The sequence below is a fragment of the Saimiri boliviensis genome, chromosome 3 (genome assembly GCF_048565385.1).
Source record: "Saimiri boliviensis isolate mSaiBol1 chromosome 3, mSaiBol1.pri, whole genome shotgun sequence".
In the NCBI taxonomy this organism is placed as follows: Eukaryota; Metazoa; Chordata; class Mammalia; order Primates; family Cebidae; genus Saimiri; species Saimiri boliviensis.
Genome location: NC_133451.1, coordinates 146,922,745 through 146,943,881, shown reverse-complemented (window position 1 = coordinate 146,943,881; position 21,137 = coordinate 146,922,745). Strand labels below are relative to the sequence as shown.

At 36.0% G+C, this 21,137-nt stretch overlaps 1 protein-coding gene across 11 annotated transcripts in view; it reads right to left on the bottom strand.

Moving 5' to 3' along the window:
* Window positions 1-21,137, bottom strand: part of INPP4B (inositol polyphosphate-4-phosphatase type II B) — an 871,737-nt gene that overhangs the window by 277,596 nt on the left and 573,004 nt on the right. For 9 of the 11 annotated variants that reach the window (XM_074396868.1, XM_074396869.1, XM_074396867.1 and 6 more), the window contains one exon: window positions 15,978-16,057. In XM_074396868.1, the coding sequence (XP_074252969.1) occupies window positions 15,978-16,057 (80 nt within the window). The other 2 variants (XM_074396874.1, XM_074396875.1) reach the window with 2 other exon arrangements.

Here is a 21,137-nt window from a genome sequence, read left to right as displayed (position 1 = left end):
TTTCCTCTTTATCTCTAAAATCTTATATTCATACTGTCACAATGTTCTACCTGTCCTTTATTCAAAATGTATCCAGAATGTGACCATGTCTTACCACCTCCCTGCAAACCACCATCAGTCCTCCCTTGAAGTAAGACAGAGTCCTCCTACCTGGTCCCATGATTTTACTCTTGCCTTCCTTCAGTCTTCTGTTCCCAATACAGCGTAAGTCAGGTCACCCTTCTGCTCAAAACTCTACTATGGCTCCCAGCTTTACTCAGAGTAAAGGAAAAAGTGGGCATGGTGGCTTTCATTTCTATACCAACTGGAACTTGTCATCACCTTGGCCTTCTTTTTTTTTTTTTTTTTTTTTTGAGACAGAGTCTCACTCTGTCACCCAGGCTGGAGTGCAGTGGTGCGATTTTGGCTCACTGCAACTTCTGTTGCCCAGGTTCAGGTGATTCTCCTGCCTCAGCCACCTAGTAGCTGGGATAACAGGTGCCTGCCACTGTACTCGGCTAATTTTTGTAGTTTTAGTAGAGATGGTGGTTCCACCATCTTGGTCATGCTGGTCTTGAACTCCTGACCTCATGATCCACATGCCTCAGCCTCCCAAAGTGCTGGGATTACAGGTGTGAGCCACTGTGCCCAGCCAGCCTTATGTCTTTAACTCTCCTTCATACACTGCTCATTCAACTCTTGTCTCATTGCACTTTTTACTGTTCCTCTAACATAGCAATAAAACTCCTTGTTTAGGGCCTTTGCACTAGCAATTTGTTTTGTTTGAAACACGGCCGCCACCACCATCACTGCTTTCCAACTGATGTCTACGTGGTTACTCTGTCCTTCAAGTTTTTCCCTAATGCCACTTTCCAATGAGACTAGCACTGATTACCCACTGAACCAGGTTGGCCATAGGTGGGGGACGTGGAGTGTACGACCAAAGACAGGTGGGCATCAAACAGCATGGAGTTGTATATTTATTTTCAAAGAATGTAGAGGCCATTCAGAGATCAGTGTTATAAGATACTCAGGTTGATAATGAGGATAGGAATGATGACGAATATTTATAGGGGGCTATATACCAGGCATCAGTTCAAGTTTTTTGAACATACTATTTTTAAAAAATCTCAAATCAGGCTTATGAAATACAGTATGCTCTTAGAAGTCCCAATTTCAGATGAGGCTGTGAGAAGCCCTCAGAACTCCGTCAGTGCCTCTGTTTCTAAAAACTTTTTCTTTAAACCTGATTTTGGAAGGGCTATCTTCCAGGAACATAGGAGTTACCCAATAAAGACCAAAAACTTTTCCTTATATAATTCACTAATCATGCCTTCTAAGTAAAGCAAAAATTACTTCCTTCCACCCATCTCTTCCAAGATGGAGAAAAATCATCAGGCAACTCACACTAGGAAATGAAAGCTCCTCTAACTCAATTTTTTGTTGTTTTAGAGATGACATAACTGAAGTACAAAAAAAAGATCGACTTTCTGAAATCATGTGTCTAACTAATGGCAGAACTTAGACACAATCCCTAGGAGTGATGTGACTTAGTTTTTCAGTCCCCACTGACATTATAGGTAATATACACGGTCATCGACAGTCTGTACTAGAACCTTATGTGTCAGCTTCATATGTTGATTATTAACATGTTTGACTCAAAAATAGAAGGGTAAACTCTTTCCTAGAACGGGTATTCAGGTAATGTTATAAAGGTTATAAAATGTTGCTTGCTCTCTACTTCCAGGCTGTCTTCTCACTTCATAGTTGCCCAGCATCCTATCCTTAAAATTGGCTCCAGAAGGAGGCCCTCTTTGTCACTTGGAAAATAATTAGACTTCCTTTCTGCCTCCATCTCTCTATAGGGAAGGCATTAGGTAGAAAGTTCATGAAGCTCTAATTGAGGAATGGACCTATAAATTCTTAAAAAAAGAAAAATGTTCTCCAAAAAAAAAAAGCATTTTCATTTTTTTCTTCACTCAGCCCTGAAACTGAAAGAAAATTGTGCTGCGTCATTTCCTATCCATGACTGGCATTTTTGGACTCAAAGAATTTAAAGACATTACAATCTCTGAGAAAATGACACAATTTTATAGCAAATATAAAACCAGTAATATTCAACATTTCCTCTCTCTGCATCCTTCATATATTATATGTATTTTTGTCTCAATAGATTTTTTTCAAATGAGCTTAGTTTAAAGATAACATCACTCAAATACTACTTGTTTCAAGGACTATCGGAAATACAGAGAAAGGCGAAACGGCATGAAAGAAAGAAGAGCTTGAAAACTATTTATTTTTCTATTAAAGCATAAGAGATCCTTTTCTTTAAATCAGGCTTATAAACCTACAATTTGAAGTCATCTCAGTCATGTTGTTATCACTACCAGATAGACTGGGATATTTAAGCAAAGTAATTAACTCCTGGTAATAGTAATAGAACTCTAACTTCCTTCAATGTTAAAATCACAGGCCTATCCTTAAAGCCCTTTAAAAGCTATATCTCACTTGGTCACAGAAGCAGTTCATTTTTACTGATACTAGAGGCAAGTATCAATAGCCAAAAATTTAGTGTTAGTTGGCAGCTTGCCCAACAAACAAGCAAACCCAAGAACCCTTAGAGACCAACTGTCTTATTTATTGTGTGAGTCCTGGAAAATCTTCAATTTGATTCTAGATAAGAGAAAAATAATCCCTACTATACACCATTTCTAAGTTTAGTATTTAAACTTTTAAATACTTTCCTTGAGAGAAACTGTATCAGAGAAATATCGAGAAGATTAAAAAGTACAATAAAATTCAGGTGATCTGCTCTGGTCATCAACAAATAGATGAGGATTATATCATGTTTATTATGATGCCTCAAATTTGTTTTTATCAATCAGTTTTTATACTAAGTTCTAAAGAAATGTGTTTGTTTACTTTTCAACTTACATGTCTGAACGTCAGAAAGAAGTAATATTTGGCATGTCTCTACAAGCTAATTTGGTCTTTTTTTAAATATATATAATGTAACATATGCCCAGTAACACTTCAGTCAGGTTCAATCAAACTTTCATTTGATAATCTGTTAATTTTAAAACTTTATTTTCTATGCAAGATGGTAAAACTATCCTATAATGCAATAAACTAATCAGCCCAAGATGATGTTATAAAAATAATTCTTAATTACATAATTTTTATATCCATTTTTCTTTTTCTTTTTTCTTTTAAGACAGAGTCTTGCTCTTGTCACCCAGGCTGGAGTGCAATGGTAGGATTTCGGCTCAAGGCAATCTCTGCCTCCTGGGTTCAAGTGATTCTCCTGCCTCAGCCTCCTGAGTAGCTGGAATTACAGGCACTTGCCACCCGCCCTGCTAATTTTTGTATTTTTAGTAGAGACGGGGCTTCACCATGTTGGCCAGGCTGGTCTCAAACTCCTGACCTCAGGTGATCCACCTGTGTTGGCCTCCCAAAGTGCTGGGATTACAGAGGCCATTTCTAATATGCTTAAGTACATTGATAAGAGGCTTAGTGGATCAACCACAAACCTATAAGCCGAATGCAAACTGGCCATCCTACATTGCAGCACAACATTTAAAAAAAGCAATCTGTTTATATTGGTACCAAATGTATGTAAGCAATATAAACTTGCCTATTACCTCTTCTGTCTTATTCTACATCTTTCTTTGTTTCATGCCATCCTTCTCTTCTGCCTTCTTAAAAATGTTTCTAGTCATATTTTTCATGTGTTTTCTATGTTTCCCTATCTTCCATGAATTAAATAGTATTCTTTTTTCCCTGACTCAATGCTTTATCTTACTGAAGCACTCTTAGGAACAATCTCTCTTAGCCACAGTTTTACTATGAAATAGCTATGCTTTACCGCAGAACAACTGACAACAGTGAATGTCATTTAATGATTTAGGTTAGAAATTCCTGAGCTAGAGTATGCTACAAAGGGTAATGCATTGCCAAGAGGCAAGTAACTTCCTATCTCCACAGTACAGTTCACACCTAGAACGAACTGACAACATCTTTTGCAGCAATACGGATGGAACTGGAGGCCATTATCTAAGTGAAATAACAGAAATGAAGGTCAAATACCACGTGTTCTCACTTGTAAGTGGGAGCTAAATAATGTGTCCACATGGATAGAGAGTGGAATAATAGACACTGGAGACTCAGAAGGGTAGGAGGGAGACGGGGTTGGGGGAGTTGCTGGTGAAGGGTGATAAATTGCTTAATTGGTGCAGTGTATGCTATTCAGGGGATTGTTACATTAAAAGTTCACAGTTCATCATTATGCAACATATCCGTGTATCAAAACCACCCTTGTAACTCCTAAATGTATTGTAAAAAGAAAATATGTAAATAGAAATGCAAAATAAAACCTCATTGGAAACAGTTAAAAAATGATGACCTTCTAATCATCATTAGGCATCTTGACTGGAGCAGGAATACTGAGCTCTGACCTGCTTTTTCCAGCACCTAAAGTTTCTGATGATGAAAAGATAGTCATTGGTCATAGGAAATTGAGAAGCCAATGGTAAGCTGTGGTGGGGATGGTGACTAGACCTTTTCACTGACATCCCTGGAGGTTATCACCTCTCAATTCCTAATAAGAGAAATTTGGGGAATACCACATGGATAAGGAATATCTTCTCTGGGCAAGAGATATCAAAAAAAAATGGAGACAAAAATGTAGATGTAGGGTAGGGAACAATCTAAGGTGTACCATCTGCACGTATAAACGTGTGCTCTCTTGCCGGATGAAGTTGAAACTGAGCTCAAATAGAATGAGAATAGGGAAATACAGAGAAATACAGGAATTCTGATTCCACCTTTAGAAAGTGTTAAGTATGAGCCACTAAAAATGAGGTAAGAAGAGGTGGTCAGGATCAAGAATAATGTGGGAAGTCAGAGATTAAACTAAAAAAGCAGACTTATGCCAGGCTGTGGATGAAGCAACTTGTATACCTGGGCTGAGCAAACGTACAGATGTTCTTGTTCATGCTCATTGAGGAAAGAGGAGTGGTGTGGGAAAGGGAAAGAGGACATACAAAGTTTCAAGAAAGAAAAGAACATTGCCAGATAAGAATTTTAGAAAGGACAAGTTGAAAATGATGCAGAGATTTCTAGCTTGGACTACGTTTAGAGTACCTTAACATAGGAGGGTTCTTAGTTTAACCTGAAAAAAAAAAAAAAAAATCCAAAAGAGCTTTCAGCAGAAGAGCTAATTCAGTTTGGGAGAAGTAAAATATTAGATGATTACAAAAATATGTGTTCGCTTATCCAAACCTAAAAAGGACCTGTCAATAAACATCAAAGAAATATTGAGTATTTTGCCACTTTTCCCCATACTTCTTGTGCAAACATTACACAGACTTGTGCGTGGGCGTGAATAGAAAATGCCACAGGTCTGTCAATGACTATGGATGGAAGACACAGGTGTGGCACCTCCATGTGGATAGATGGGAGCATGACATGTGGGAGGATGGGAGTGTAAAAGTTCATTTGGGTGAGAACCACATGCCTGCCTACAGATGTGTGTGTCAGAGAATATGTTTATGGTAGAAAATAAAACAGACATACACAGACAATCACTTACACATTTCTCTGGAAAATACAGTTTGGTCGTTCTTCTAAACCAGCATTTTCTAAATAACATGACTGGGTTTCTTGGAACATAGTGTCTAATAAGCTGTTAATAAGTATTCCATGACAAAAGCTTCTTGCATTCAAATTAATTTAAGAAAAGCTGCAGGTGATATGTGTCCTCTGAGAATCTTCAAGGGTCTTGAAAGGCTAATGAAGGCTCTGAGATGTCCTACAGTAAAGGAAAGCTACTTTATTTTTTTTTTTTAAGAGGACTTTCAAACTTAATTTGGCCACATAATTCCTTTATTCAAAATAATTAACATATTATTCATATGTTAATAACCGAAGGGATACCGGTGTTACTAAAAAACATCGGAAAAAGCTGACATCAATGTGTCCAATGAAGCAGAAACACAATGATAATAATGAAACTGACTTTGGTAAATATGGGCAAATCCAATAGAAAATTTTCAGGTCAAATATAATTCCTTTCAGGTCTAATTATTCCTGCAAATTATAAGATAAATTAGCTCTCAAACTTCTTAAGCAGGTAAGTCTTTGTGTACAGATATTAGCTTTACGTGATTTGCATTTTAAGGGAGGAAAGGTTTCAGGCTTTTCTATACAAATTGAGGAGCTATTGAAGTGTACTCTGGTATGTGTTGTCCCTTCAGCGACTGAGAGCTCTAAACCACTTTGCAATCGGACGAATCCAACACCTTTTGAATAATGCAAACTAAGAAAGTGCTAATTGGTTTCCATGGTCATACCTACAGCTTCGTTTACGTGGATTAGGAACATAAAGGAAAATGCAGAATATATAACTACAGAGACGCTTAATCTATAAATCAAAGACAGTCTAGCTGAAATGAGAAATAAAAATACTGATAATAATTCAAATAGCAGGTAGTATAATGAGCACCTGCTTTGCCATTTCAGATAGTTTGTGTACAATGTGTCTTACCCTCTCCTGGAAAACAAAAACTGGCACTAGAGAAGCTAATCAACTAAAAATAAAAATAATAGCTAACATTTATCAAGGACTTATCATGTGTTAGATCAGGCATCCCCAAACTACCGCCCCGTGGGCCGCATGAGGCCCCCTGAGGCCATTTATCCGGCCCCCCGCCGCACTTCAGGAAGGGGTACCCCTTTCATTGGTGGTCAGTGAGAGGAGCACAGTATGTGGCGGCCCTCCAACGGTCTGAGGGACAGTAAACTGGCCCCCTGTGTAAAAAGTTTGGGGACGCCTGTGTTAGATACTGTTGTAAGCATTTCGCTTTAGTAACTCATGTGATCCTCACGGAGAACCCCATAAGGTAGGTAACATTAGCATCCCTATTTCACAGATACAACAACTGAATCTCAGACCAAACAGCTATACTGACAGGCAACAGAAGAGCCAGGATTTGGGTACAGACATGTCTCTAAATCACCTGCTCTTTCTACCTCTTTACTGTCCTAATCTCACATTTGCATGCTTTGCATTCTCCCCAAGTTCTATAAATGGACAGAATTTTAAATCATTACAAAATGGCTCATGTTAGAGCCTTTTGAAAATTTCAGGCAACTGTGTCCCTGAGGGCCTTTAACATAGTTAACATAAAATAATATAATCGGTTTTATAAGAAGGTGTTCTTACTTTTGTGTTGGATATCACCTTTCATTCTCACAGTTCAGCCCCAAGAAATGTCACTTGAATACACTTCTCTGGACAGTTTTTTGTCTATTCAGCCATAAAATGAATCAGTAACCTCTAACAGCAAAACCTTGTGTTACATTTATGAATGTCTATTCTGATTTCAATCTTATATTGCTAATTTTTTTAATCTAAATGAGTTTTATTTGTTTGTTTGTTTGTTTGTTTTTTACCAACTCTGGCATGTTTCCTGATTCAACCAAACTGCTGTCCATATTTCTTTTGCTGGTATCTGGTATCTACCTTTTTTTTTTTTTTTTTTAAGCTATTTACCATTTTGGTTGAAATGAAGAATGGGGTGTGGGGGTGCTTGTACTAATTTCTAGAAGACATTTTGCACAAACTTTAAAACTTATGGATTCCCAATTTGGAAATCATCTCATTTTCATTTCTAGAATCACCGATCAGGAGGCAAGAAAAATGAGGCCTATGTAAAGTGAGAGGGCAAGGCTAGGAGTCAAGGCTTGAAGCCAGGCCCCTTGGGCCCTTTTCCATGTTCTCTTCACTGAAGTGAGAAATCAAATGAATCATAAGCATTTTATGATCCAACCCTACAGATAAGGTAAAGCAATTAATAAAAGTATCTCTCCATTTCTCTTTTACTAAACTATTCTCAACTTTCCTGGCAAAGTATGAATACCTGATAATTTGTTCAACCAATGAATTCACCTCCTACATAGTCTCATTCTATGAGAACAATACGCAACTTCTCAAAGACAAACACCTCTTTGCATGCTCTGAGAGGTAGAGACCATAAAAGAGGCAGAGACCAGGTATCTGCTACCTGGTATTAAGCCATATGATGCCGGAATGATTAACGCCAGAATTTAGGTTACAGGTAAGCATCCCTTCCTTGGAAAGCGGAAATGTTACATCCAGATCAAGGGTTAAGTCAACCCCTCTCCCACTGACCAAGTAATATAGTTCGGATGTCCCCTCCAAATCTCAGGTTAAAATGTAATCTCCACTGTAAGAGGGAGAGCCTGGTGGGAGGTGGTGGGGACATGGGGGCAAATTGCTCATGGTTTAGTGCTATCCTAGAGATAATGAGTGAGTTCTTGCAAGATCTGGTTGATTCAAAATGTGTAGCACCTCCTCCAGCTGCCTTGTTCCCACTCTGAGACGGCTGCTCCCACTTCACCTTTTGACTAAGTAACAGCTTCCTGAGGCCTCACTGGAGACTGAGAAAATGCTGGTGCCATGCTTCCCATACAGCCTGCAAAACCGTGAGCCAGTTAATCCTCTTTTCTTTATAAATTACCCAGTCTCAAGTATTTCTTTACAGCAATGCAAAAGTGGCCTAACACACCAAGTTTACAGAACTGTGGCTGTCACATTCTAGTAAGGAATTTCAACAAGTAAAGCAAGGAAACTAAGCGAAAGACTAAGGGATGGCTGAGGGACTTAGTAAGTTTCATGCAAGAATAAAGGGAAACGATATTTATAGAGCTTTTCTCTAATGCAAAGCAATGCTTGGAACTTCACTGCATTTATTAATTGCCCAGAACCACCCTGGGAGGGAGTCACTGCTACTTCCATTAATAGATGTTAAAGAGACATGCCTGGGTGATGCAGGTAGTGACTAAGCTGGGTCTTGCACTCGTCTACTATGAAAGTCCTATTTCTACTACCTCACATATCTTCCTAAGGAAAAAAAAAAAATCGAAAGAAGATTTAGAGTTGGACAAAAGAGTTGCTTTCAAATGTGGTTACAGAAAAAAAGCATAAGACTCGTTCTACTTAACTTCACAAAGAAGAGCTGGGACTGAAGTAAAGAGATAAAACTTGGTCAGGCACAGTGGGTCATGCCTGTCATTCCAGCACTTTGGGAGGCCGAGGTAGGCAGATGATCTGCGGTCAGGAATTCAAGACCAGCCTGGCCAAGACAGTGAAACCTCACCTCTACTAAAAATACAAAAGAAAATTAGCCAGGAGTGGTGGCATCCACCTGTCATCCCAGCTACCCAGGAGCCTGAGGCAGGAGAATCACTAGAACCTGGGAGGCAGAGGCTGCACTGAGCTGATAACGTGCTACTGCAGTCCAGCCTGGGTGATAGAGCAAGACTCCATCTCAAAAAAAAAAAAAAAAAAAAAAAAAAAAAAAGAGATACAATAGAAATACTTTTCTAACACTAGACCTGTCTGAAAAATGGGAGGAAAAATTCTGAGTTTCAATCTCCTGTCATGAAAGGGTTCCAAGAAGAAGGTGAGGTGCTAGGTTCAAAGTCTCCTCTGGTCTCTAAAATAATTTGATCCCAAAATTCTAAGTGAAATCCAAATTCTCTGAAACATACTTGATATCAAGAACACTTCTCAACAATCCCCATTCCTTCCCAGTTGTGTAACCTTAGGAAGTCAGACTGCTGTTCTTCAGTTTGCTTATTTGTGAAGCAGAAATAAAATCATTTTTAGAAGATTGAGGCAAATAGAAGATTAAATAAAACATTTGAAATCCTTAACCCATCATAAACTTCAAAGAGTGTTATTCACCTCTCACTACATGTTTATGAGGTCCAAGTAAGTGTCAGACCTGTCATGGAGGAAATTCCTGTCACCTTAATTTGCATCATGCCAAAAGCCTTGCTCATGTGTGTGTTCCTGGATCACTGAATCATTCTTTAATGTGCATTTGCTGTTGACTCACATGCTTTCCTGCTTGTTCAATTGAGTTTTTGTTTGTTTGTTTTGAGAAAAAGTCTCGTTCCTTTCTCCCAGGCTGGAGTGCAATGGCACAATCATGGCTCATGGCAGCTTCACGCTCCTGGGCTCAAAAAGGGATTCTCCTACTCAGATTCTCACATAGCTGGAATTATAGGCATGGGCCATCACACCCAGCTAATTTTTGTAGTTTTTGTAGAGATGAGGTTATGCCATGTTATGGTTGCAAAGCACTGATCTCAAGGGATCCTCCTGCCTCAGCCTTCCAAAGTGCTGGAGTTACAGGTATGAGCCACTGCATCCAATCCTGTTCACTTTCAAAGAAAAAAAAATGTAGTGTATTGATGCATTGCTTTTAGGTCTTATGATGTACGTTTTTAGGTGTTTTTTTTTTTTTCTACACAAAAGCATAAACTTAGCTACTTGCTCTGCTTCCTCTAATTTTTCTATCCACGCTTTCAACAAAGTATAACACTATTCTATTTTATAATTAATAGCAAATGTGTTACTCTTTCCCAAAGAGTGGTTGTTGGCTGCAATTACTTTCTATTGACCTTATTTAATACTCAAAATATTTTAGACATGTAAACCTCTTACTGTTGTGGAGACTGTTAGAATTAGAATCACACTTTGTGGTACCTTCCCCCTCCAAAAAAAGAAAAACCAGAAAACAAACACTGGAAGAGTATTAAAAGAGAATGAAATTTATGCCAAATACACAAGACTATTAAGAGGCTTAGATATGATTTTTTAAAGTCATCTCTGACGTTTAAGTAGATATTGATAAGATTCCATACTTAAGAGCTATATAAACTTTATTTGTGTGCAAGAAAAGTATAGGGATAGAAAATGAAGTCTAAGAATGTTTAATTTCATTTGAAAAGAAAACAAAATTTGTCATTTAAAACCCTATTGTCAATCTATGGCTAGGGTTGTTTTCAGGTCACTGTGACGGTTCACACCCACTTACAGGATTCCAGCAACAAACTTATTTCAGCCCATCACACTGTGGCCTGTAAAACATGCCTGGCCTCCCAACCTTCAAGGTGCTACTAGTAATTTTATCTTTTTATCATGCTCACTATGATTGTATAGAAGATGATATATCATTGCCTAAGAAGCATCTCCTTATCGCTACTTCTAGCTTTCAAGTTAAGAACATGCATTTGGAAGATTACGTTAAAAATATGCGGAGTTTTAGTTGTTTTTTTATTTACAGAAACTACAAAACTTTGTGTGTGTTCATGTGTATGTATTTAAGGAGGTTAATTAAGCAAAATGCCAAAAAATGAAAAGTTTAAAACCTCACAATTAGGATCTTACATCTCTAGGCATAAACGTTTGATAAAAATAGAAAATAAATATTCATAGTTTGTGAGGAAGCAAAATGTTCTAAAATGATATAGATGCCCAAACAAATATGCATCCACACAATCTATAATACATGTACATATGCTTGCATACATATACATATATAAATACTATATAAAGTAGGAGAAATTTAAAAATAAACAGAAGTTAAATGCTTTTCTTTTACAGGATCTCTATACATCTATATATTATAAAACATAATTACATATGCATTTAAGATCACCAATGTTTTATGTTATTTGTTCCTTGAAAAGGACTACTGTAAATGTGGTAGAAATAATAAATGAAAACTAAGCATATTCCCTTTGTATGAATAAATACTTGCACATCTCTATTCAAGAAAACTTTTTATCATATTCACCCTGATAAAATGATACAAAAATTTGTTTAATTGGTGGAGTGGGGTTTTGGTGACATATAGAAGGTTTCAAAAGAAAGAATAAAGTTCTTGTTAAGATGAACTGAAAGTTTCTGTGACAAGGTAAAATGCCCTGTACTGAAGTAAATGTGGCTTCTAAGACTTAGAGCTTTTAAAGCAGATTGCAACCTTTCACTCACTATTACTCTGAAATTTACTTGTCTCAGAAATACCCTCATGCTTAGACTGCATAATATTCACCACTTCAGACAGGTTCCACCCAGAAATGAAGTCTTGGTGCTAGCAGTACAGTTAGCATTCATAAAAATGTAAGGAAGTATTAATTATGAATTGAAACTCCAAAAACAATTATTAAAGTTCTACTATGTTTCAGGCAGATACAATTGAATTTTAACATAAAACATTAGTAAAAAATAATTGAGACTCCTAAAACCCATTAAACAACAGAATATAAAATGGAGAAGGAAGAAAATATTCCACTGGATCCTGAGCTTCCTACTAGGTAGTAAAACAAAAGTAGAACAGGCTTTGGAGTTAGACCAAACTGAGCTCAAATTCCACTTGTACAGACAGCAGCTATAGAATTTTAGACAAGTTGATATAAAACAGATGATAATGCTGCTTGGATTAAATAAGATAAAGCACAAAAAGTACTTCACATATTCCTTGCATGGTAGTAGATGCTCAATACACTATGAGATTTTTTTTCATTAAATATGTAATTGGTAACATCAATGGAAATATATTAACTATACTCCTGTACTTAGAATATATAATATTCTTAGTGAAAGTTTGCTGAATGCATGAGCACTGAGTGAAATCCAAACTGTGCGGAGGCACACAACAAAGCCATGACAAGGCTGGAACACTTTCCTCTGTGTCATTCCTCTGAGATGAGTTTCCTAGGAAACAAATTTTACCTTTGTAGTTGTTGTTGTTTCGCATTTGTGGTTGTTTAAGTACTTTATTTTTTCCCTGACAGCTAGTATCATTTCCATAGAAAGAATTAACTTTTATATATCTTTTATATTCATAACTCATAAGACATGATTATGATGTTCCAAAGTTATGCTTGTCTGGTCCCCCCAAAAATTATGGCAGGTTGGTAGAGCAAATGATTATCAGGTGTTTCGGCAGCAAACCAGATCGAGGTCCGGATGAAGGCACGGTTCTAGGATGAGAACACATTCCATAGGTTTCCCTCAGCCTTCAATCCCCCTTAACTAGTAGGCTCTTCCCACTTTTCCATCATGATCAACATTCCCAAGTTCTCCCTTGCATGTGACCACTCTTTTAGTCATCACCTTTTGTAAGCCCAGGCACAGTGGTTAAGTCAAACATGGACGAAACTGTGAAAAACTGGTTCTGGGCCTGAGTCCTTGCTTTGCTCTGCCATTAGTAAGTTACGTAACATGTAATATAAATTTCTACTGGTTCTCTGTCTTCTCTTTTGTTCAAAGAGACAAGATTAAAGTCATTAAAATCATGGGTTTTGTGGTCAGAAATGTGCGATTTCATAACCTGCCTTTTCCATTTAAGAGCATTATAACTTTACACAAATTACTTAACTGCTTTCTAGACCTCATTTTCTTGATTTGTGAAATGGAAATTAATAATGGCATCTAGTTCGATGATGGCCAATGAGACATCTCTAATATCCTTATGAGAGCACAAAGCACATAGTTTGTTGTTGTCATTCTAATTATCATTATTATCATTCACATAATATTATCAAGTGTCTTTCATGGCTATAATTGTAATCCTCTATACAGGTACTCTACTTTGTTTACAAGTCTAGAAGTCGGAGTACACAGCAATGAATTAAGAAACAAAAACCAGAAAATATAATTGAGATATAAAAGAAGTCAGAGGAAACAGGAACTGCCAAATGCAAAGTAGTGAAACAGAGTGGATGAAATGTAAACATACAGACAATATTACTAAAGAGATACCAAGTCCATTTGGGATGCTAGAACACTCAGAAACATAGTAAACTGTGCATTTAAATAAAGATGACATATGAATAGAAACTACTTTATACACTAGAGGCATTTTCCCCAATACAGATAAACAAATGTTGTTCTACATCTTTAAAACTACCATATTTCATTAAATTTGAGTCTAAGTCTATAAATTATATGCATGTGTCTTATTTCTTTAAGTTTTCTGCAAGAAAAAAAGGACAATAAATTGCCTGCCCTTAATCTCCAGTTCAAAGCACATATGACACAGAAGCCATATTAAATCATGATGTTCTGTGGAATTTGCTTAAAAGTTTTAGAATATGAATTATCTGATAAGAAGCTCCCAAAGAAACAGTGAATACAAGCACGACTGTAAGATTTTGGTAAACTAAAATTAACCATGAAGAAAATGAACTTTATTAATCATCAAAGAATCCTCTTACTTCTGTGAATTTGTTTTACAGAAATCTGAGAAATTTATTGTTTTAAAATTCATAACTATAAAATAAATAAATCAGACACAATCAGTGCAAAGTCATATATTAAAAAACAAAAATGTTGCTTACTCCTGACCTAATGTTCTTCTAACTCAATATTTAAGAGACAGAATCAGTGGAAAGAAAATACATCATATTAAAAAAAAATCTACAAGAAATCAAGAGTCTATGATAAATCTATAATCTGTCCGGTTCATAGGGACAGAAAACAAGAAACAAACTTGGCAAAGCACAAAACTGGGAAAAATAATAATCCAGCCATTCCAGAATTGGTTTTCTAACATTATTTTTTCTAAAAAACTCAATTCTTCGTTGTTCGATTTGTTTTATATAATCAAGATCAAATGACTAGGAATCAGGAGTATTAAAATCAGAAGTAAAGAAATTTGTCTTGCTTTCATCTAAATGTGAAATTTAGGTATTCCTTTTCTCTTTCAAGACCAATACTCTAGATTTGACCTTTCTGTTCTTGTCCTCTCTAAGGCACTGTGTGTTCACTAATTTTAATTTTACTAAGAACTTCTGGTCTCCTGATTTCTGTTTCAAACCAATGTCTAAATGTTGCATCGCTATGTACTATACTGCTGATGTTAAAGACTTTTATGATGTAATCAATACTGGGGCCTGTGAGTCAGTAAGATGAAGAAGAACACGCTATTCATCTTATCTACGAAACATGTGGACTGTGAGGAGTCCTAAGATAGCTCAGTGTTTGATATCTCATGTTATGAATCCAGGGGCATATGGATCAGATTGAACAGTCAGGCAAGAATGATTATATTTTCTAGATTGTCTGTGACATTCATAGCCAGCCTTTTTAGCTGACACTTTACACTTCAAACTGAAAACAATAACAGCAGTAAAACTGTATTGGTAATAACATTCTAAAACTAAAGATTTTTATATGTTTGCCCATACAATAATATAGAAAAAAATCAGAAAAAGAGAAATCCTGGATTATAGATGCTAGCATAAGCCATCACATCTTCACTGAAATAAATTATTGATTACAAGTGGGTCCTTGGTCGAAGGGGACAAACTTAAGACATTGTCCAGCTCCTTGAAAGTGGTCTCCATGTTTCATCAAAATAAGAGCATCTTAAGATTTACAAATAGTGTTCTATAAAATTTTTGTATTCATTTATAGTATAAAAATATTGCAAGGAAGTATTTCCAATGTATGCATAATTATGAAAGTTATTATATAGTTAGAAAACAATTCTTTCAAAATTTGAGTTTTCAAATTTGCTTTGAATTTAAAATGAAAAATTTATTTTATGTTCTTCTTAGTAATTAGTGTGTGACTTCCTAAAGACTGTTGTCTCATCTTTGTTTCAAAGCAAACTATACTCAGAATTAGCTATGATCTATTGTCTGTGCCAAGAATGTGTTTTAACTTACAAGTTGTTTAATAGTATAGCACCAAAATAGACTGAAAAAAGAAAAATAAGCATACTCTCTATTATCATCACACTACGATATTGCTTCTAACATATTTCAAATCTAGAAAGTTATTTGATTTAAAAAGTAACATTTGTTAAGGGGAAAATATTTAATAACAAGATCATAATTTACTTTCTTACTTTCAAATAATTTCATCACTTTAATGATAATTTAATATTGTTCTTTTTCTTACAAGGGCTAATAACATTTCACAACCTGAAAAGTGAACTTCAATGTGAATTTGAATAATTGCTATTTCACTATAACTTGTTGCAGTGGAGAACATTAGCTATTTGAGAGCCGACATCTAACATCTGTAAGAATTGTGACTTTTCAAACACACTGGCCATCAATAAATATCTTGGGTTATTAACTTTAATAGTGTTTCTGTAAACAAAGAGACCCACCTCAGGCTCAGGGCCAGCAATTGCTCCTTTGACTTCAGTAGCTCTCCCACTTTAAAACTGGCATAGCCCAAGAAACTTCGCTGAAAATAAGAGAAAGAATGGTTTCATTAATCTGAGGTTCTTTAATATTTTTGCTGTCACATCAGTCACACAAAATCAGTCTCTAGAAGAATATTAAATTTATTAGCTGACAAATATTTCATTGACAGAGATACAATTATCAGCAATATATCCATTTCATGGGGTAGGATTAAAGGGTGAAAATGTATCATTTTCCTTAAAAGAAAAGAGACCGACAGGCTAGAAAATAACAAAATGTAAAATACAGCACCCAGAACTTTTTCACTAGCTATAATTTTCTCTGCATATGAAAACTGAGGAAAAAGAAAAGATGATATATTTTCCATATTTACCAATGCTGTTATTCTTCTTATTAGAATTCCTCAAATCACTGGCAGCAACAACTTTGTATTCCAGATATGAGCAAATCTGTTAGTTGGAGCTATTTTTATGTGGGATTTTGTACAAGTTATAAATAGAAATGTTATATTTTCCCCCATCACAGCAATGTTTAAAAGCATTTTTTCCTTTGTTATTTCTTTACTAGCATGGGACAATTTCATTCCAGTACACAAACGAGAATGACACTTACTCAGTTTCATATTTTTAAATTGCTTTTTTAGCCTATTATATTAGATGCTGATGACCTATGAATATCTGCTTTCTACTCTTTTTGACTCAATGTAAAAAATAAAACTCCAAATTGTTTTTTTTTTTTTTCTTTCCCAGGATAAAAAACCTATCATCTCTTTCTAATATCCCTGGCTACTTCTGATTTAAAAGTCACAATATTATGGGATAAATAACATAAAAAGGAGTCCTCATTCTTCCTTTAAGGTAAAGGAGTAAATATGAAAATATCAAACCCATATTATTTCCTATGTCACTGCTGCCTAACAAAATGTAATAAAATAAGTCAATGCTACTTCTTCCAGAACAGTCTCTCATCATAGGTCTGCTGTCAAGCTGCACTAGAATGAGAGGCTGGATGAAGAATTTGAGGGTAACTATATCTTTTTAGAGGTAAATAGGAACTTATTTCATACATGAAAGGCTACCTCCACACTCAGAGATTGCTAGGCAGAGGAAAGAAAAGCTGTAAGTAAGAATTTTTCTCCCTCCTTTAAAATCTTTAACTTAGATGAGCTATTCCTAAAAGGCTTAAAATCAAATATCTGGTAATACACACTCGGTATGGTGGCTTAGCCTGTCATGCCTATAATCCCAGTGACCCTGGAGGCTGAGGCAGGAGGACTGCTTGAGGCCAGGTGTTCGAGGCTGCAGTGAGCTATGACTCCATCACTGTACTCCATCCTGGGAGACAGGAGGAGACCTCATTTCTTAAAAAAAAAAAAAAAAAAAAAAAAAAGAAAGAAAGAGAGAGAGAGAGAGAGAGAGAGAAAAGACAAAACAAGGAAATAGAACTAACTCAGTTCTAAAGTTTGAGATACCCACGTATTGTTAATGGTAAATCCAATTAATTGACTTAAAAGCCAAAGAGGTAGTTTAGAAACAAAGTCAGCAAAGTCTGAAAATCCTGAGACTAAATTATTAGGTGAGAAACATTAAGCAAAAAACAGAAGTTTTGTGGAAACAAGTTCTGATGATAGGTCCATGAGTGATGAAGCAGAATGAATCAAGACAGAGAAGGAATTTTGTAGCTGCATCAACGAAGTTTGCAGAAATTAGGGTAACTTTTCAGCCAGGGGCAGAGAGGGACTAAGAGATCCCCCTGAGTAAAAGCATTTATGCCACCTTATCAGAGATGCCTTCTAGGACATCCCCATATAAAAGCACTTTCTTCCCACATATACACTCCACTATTCTCTACTCCTGTTATATTTTTCTCTATTGGCACTTAATGACCACTTAACATATATATTTGTTTATTTTGCACCCCTCCAAAAAATAATTGAGAATTGAAGTTCTACAAGGAGCTTTCTTTCATTTGCTAATATACCCCCACTGTGTACCACACAGTAGGTATCTGGTAAATACTTACTGACATTGAATGAATGAATGAAAGAACGAACAAACAAATGGCATAGACACTAGCCTTCAAGTAATTTAATCTAATAGATATAGGAAAAAAGCTCCTTTTGCAGCTATTTATAAACTACTGTAATTCACTGAAATGTGGAAAATCAAGACAATTTTATAGTATGCAGATTGTATGCTGCTATAGTGAATTTTATTTTAGCATTTTGCATTTTAAAGAGATGTCTATCTCCCTTTCTCTTTCACTGATAACCATAGTTTTTAACTTTAATTCCTTCTCATTATTCACACTCAAAGAAAACTTTTAAGCAATCATAAATTTCATGACACCTCCAAATTGCAAATTATTTTCTATTTGCCTTTTAAGATTTTGGAGGTATGGATGGTTTTAGAATTGATAAAGCTGGCTGCAAATGTCATGATTTCATTGCAGTCTTTTTGGCAATAAATGTAGCAAACAGCCCACATTGGAATGTAGCAGCTAGAGACAGGTGGAATTGCTATTTTCAGTCATAAACTACTGACTCACCATAAGGCACAGCTGCAAGTAAAATTTATGACCACAGGCCATTGAATGTTTCTCCTGTTCACTAGACCAGGAGCTCCTGTGGAAGCAGGACTTTGGCTTGTCTATCTTCTAGCTGAGCCCAGTGTCTGGAACAGAGGGCTGCGCTGTGAGCACACACAGTGTGCCAAGAACAATGCCCATGAGTCAGGTTTATCCATTACAACTGTTAGCCACTTGCTCGATCTCAAAGGATAATGAGAGTGCTCACAAATAATACAATCTGTTAAAAATCAATCTGGATAATGATAGCATCATACCATCACATTCTGAAAACTTGTCAAACAGGAGGAGGTATAATTTAGGTACAAATGCTATCCTTTTTGTTAATCCTAAAAATAACTGTATGTCAGGACTGCATGTTGTATAAATTGTACTAATAAAATTTTTAAAAATGTGAAGACATTGTAATTGTTTTATACTGCAGCAACAGACAATGGGATTGCCTATACATTTACTTCTGAGTGGGTTTCTTATTTGTTTCCTTCACTCAGTGTAACTAAAACTAGGATGCTCCCAGCCGAAAGTTAGAAAATAAATCTTTATATGAATAATCTCTGAACACATTGTAGAAGAATGAATGAGAGTCTTCTCTAAAGCACATGATGCTAAGGTAAAAGAATAATTTAATATAAAGCTACTGTATCTTTACTATCACTGGCATTATAATCATAGGATTTAAGAGAATTTATTTAATTTTTAAATATTTTAAATATAATTCAAGGGACAATGTTTTCTGCATCTCCTTTGGTGCTGTTTCTATCAGGAGAAAATAGACAAAAAAGGAAAAGTTTCACTAGAGTTGGAGCTCAGAGGTCTGAAGTGTGACCTTAAATCAGTTATTCTGTCCAAAAATGAAAATCTGGACAAGAAATGACTTATTCCAGTCCCCAGGCCCATCATCTACTGCTAAGCATTGTGAGTTCTAATTCCCTGTCTTCTCGCTTATGAAGTCTGTGGTCTTAAACAAGTTGTGCCACTACCCTAGGCCTTAGTCACTGAAAAAAATGCATATGTTAACTTTATCTTTCCCATAGTTACTGCTATGAGAAGTAAAGTAATCCAGGCAAAAAAAAAAAAAAAAAAAAGCCTCCAGTACATTTCCAGGAAAATAAAAAGTTTACCATAAATATAACTATGCATAGTGATTAAGATCATACAACCAGAAGTCAGATGCCTTAAAAATATCTAACATCCCCCTTAAATACTTTTGGGGAAAGGCAGTGTTTTTTAAGAAGTCTATTAAAAATGCCTGCAATACAAAAAGAAAAACGTATGTTTAAAAATAAAAATGAGATTTGGGGGAATATAAATTAGAAGAAATTTTAGAAAAAAAAAATGAAAAAAGAAGAAACAAAGGCCCTAAGGTCCCATACAGTTATTAATATTATTATTGAGAAAATCTTATCTATGATCCCTATTAGCTGCAAATTGTATTCGATTACGTCAAATGTTTAAAGAACCTTAAGTATTGTTAAGCCCTGCTAGTCTGGAGATGAAGGAACTGGGGCCTCTAAGAGTAAACTAGCTTACACACGTCACAGCACTAGTTAATATGCAGAAGCCAAGTTAGAACCCAGGTGTCTTGCTTCTCTGTCCAGCATGCTTTCATTCCCACCATGCTGTGCCCCATTTCTAGGACTGGTAGCAACTCCCTTTCCTTCTGGCAGACTCTCTGCTTGCACAACATGCAGCTCTGACCTTTCTTGCCTGCTTACGACAACACAACCCTCACAGTTATTCTGGCCCAAGAACCCCAGAGCAGATGATGATTAAATTGCTTGCTGCATGATTTCAATCACTCTCACCTGGCTGGAGAGTAACGTCAAACAGGGTGGAAAAAAAAAAAAAGTGGGGCATCTGTCAGAATCCCAGAGAGTGTCCACATGAACAGTGTATCCCACCAATACCTGCAGCCACTCTAGGCAAGTCACAGATATTGAGACTGCTCACTAGGATTTGACACTTCCATGCAGCAGTCCTCAGAGGCTCCCCAGTCACATTTAAGCATTTAAGGGAGTCAGAGAAGGTACAACCCCATACATGTGGTCACAGCTGGCCGTACCTCCATCACTCATGTTCTTCTGACAAAGCAATTATTCAAAGCACAGGTTTTCTTTATATTACAATTTGCACGGACTGCCTCAAATTTATTCAACTACTGTCCACAGCTTTGCTACCCAATGGGCAGCCACTAGCTTTAGCACATAAAATGTGGCTACTCCAAATTGAGATATACCCTAAGTATAAAATACATACTGAATTTAAAATACTTAGTATGAAAAAAGGAACACGAATATATAATTTTTGTATTGATTACACTTTGTAATAATATTTCGCATAGATTGGGTTAAATGAAACATTAAAAATTAATTCATCCTGTTTCTTTTTACTTTTTAAAAACACAGCTGCTAGAAAATTTAAAATTACATATTTGGCATGCATTTTCTGATACACATTATATCCATTGAACAGTGCTGGTTTAGAGGGTAAATAAATATATCAATAATATTTTAACCTATCCTCATAAAACTATA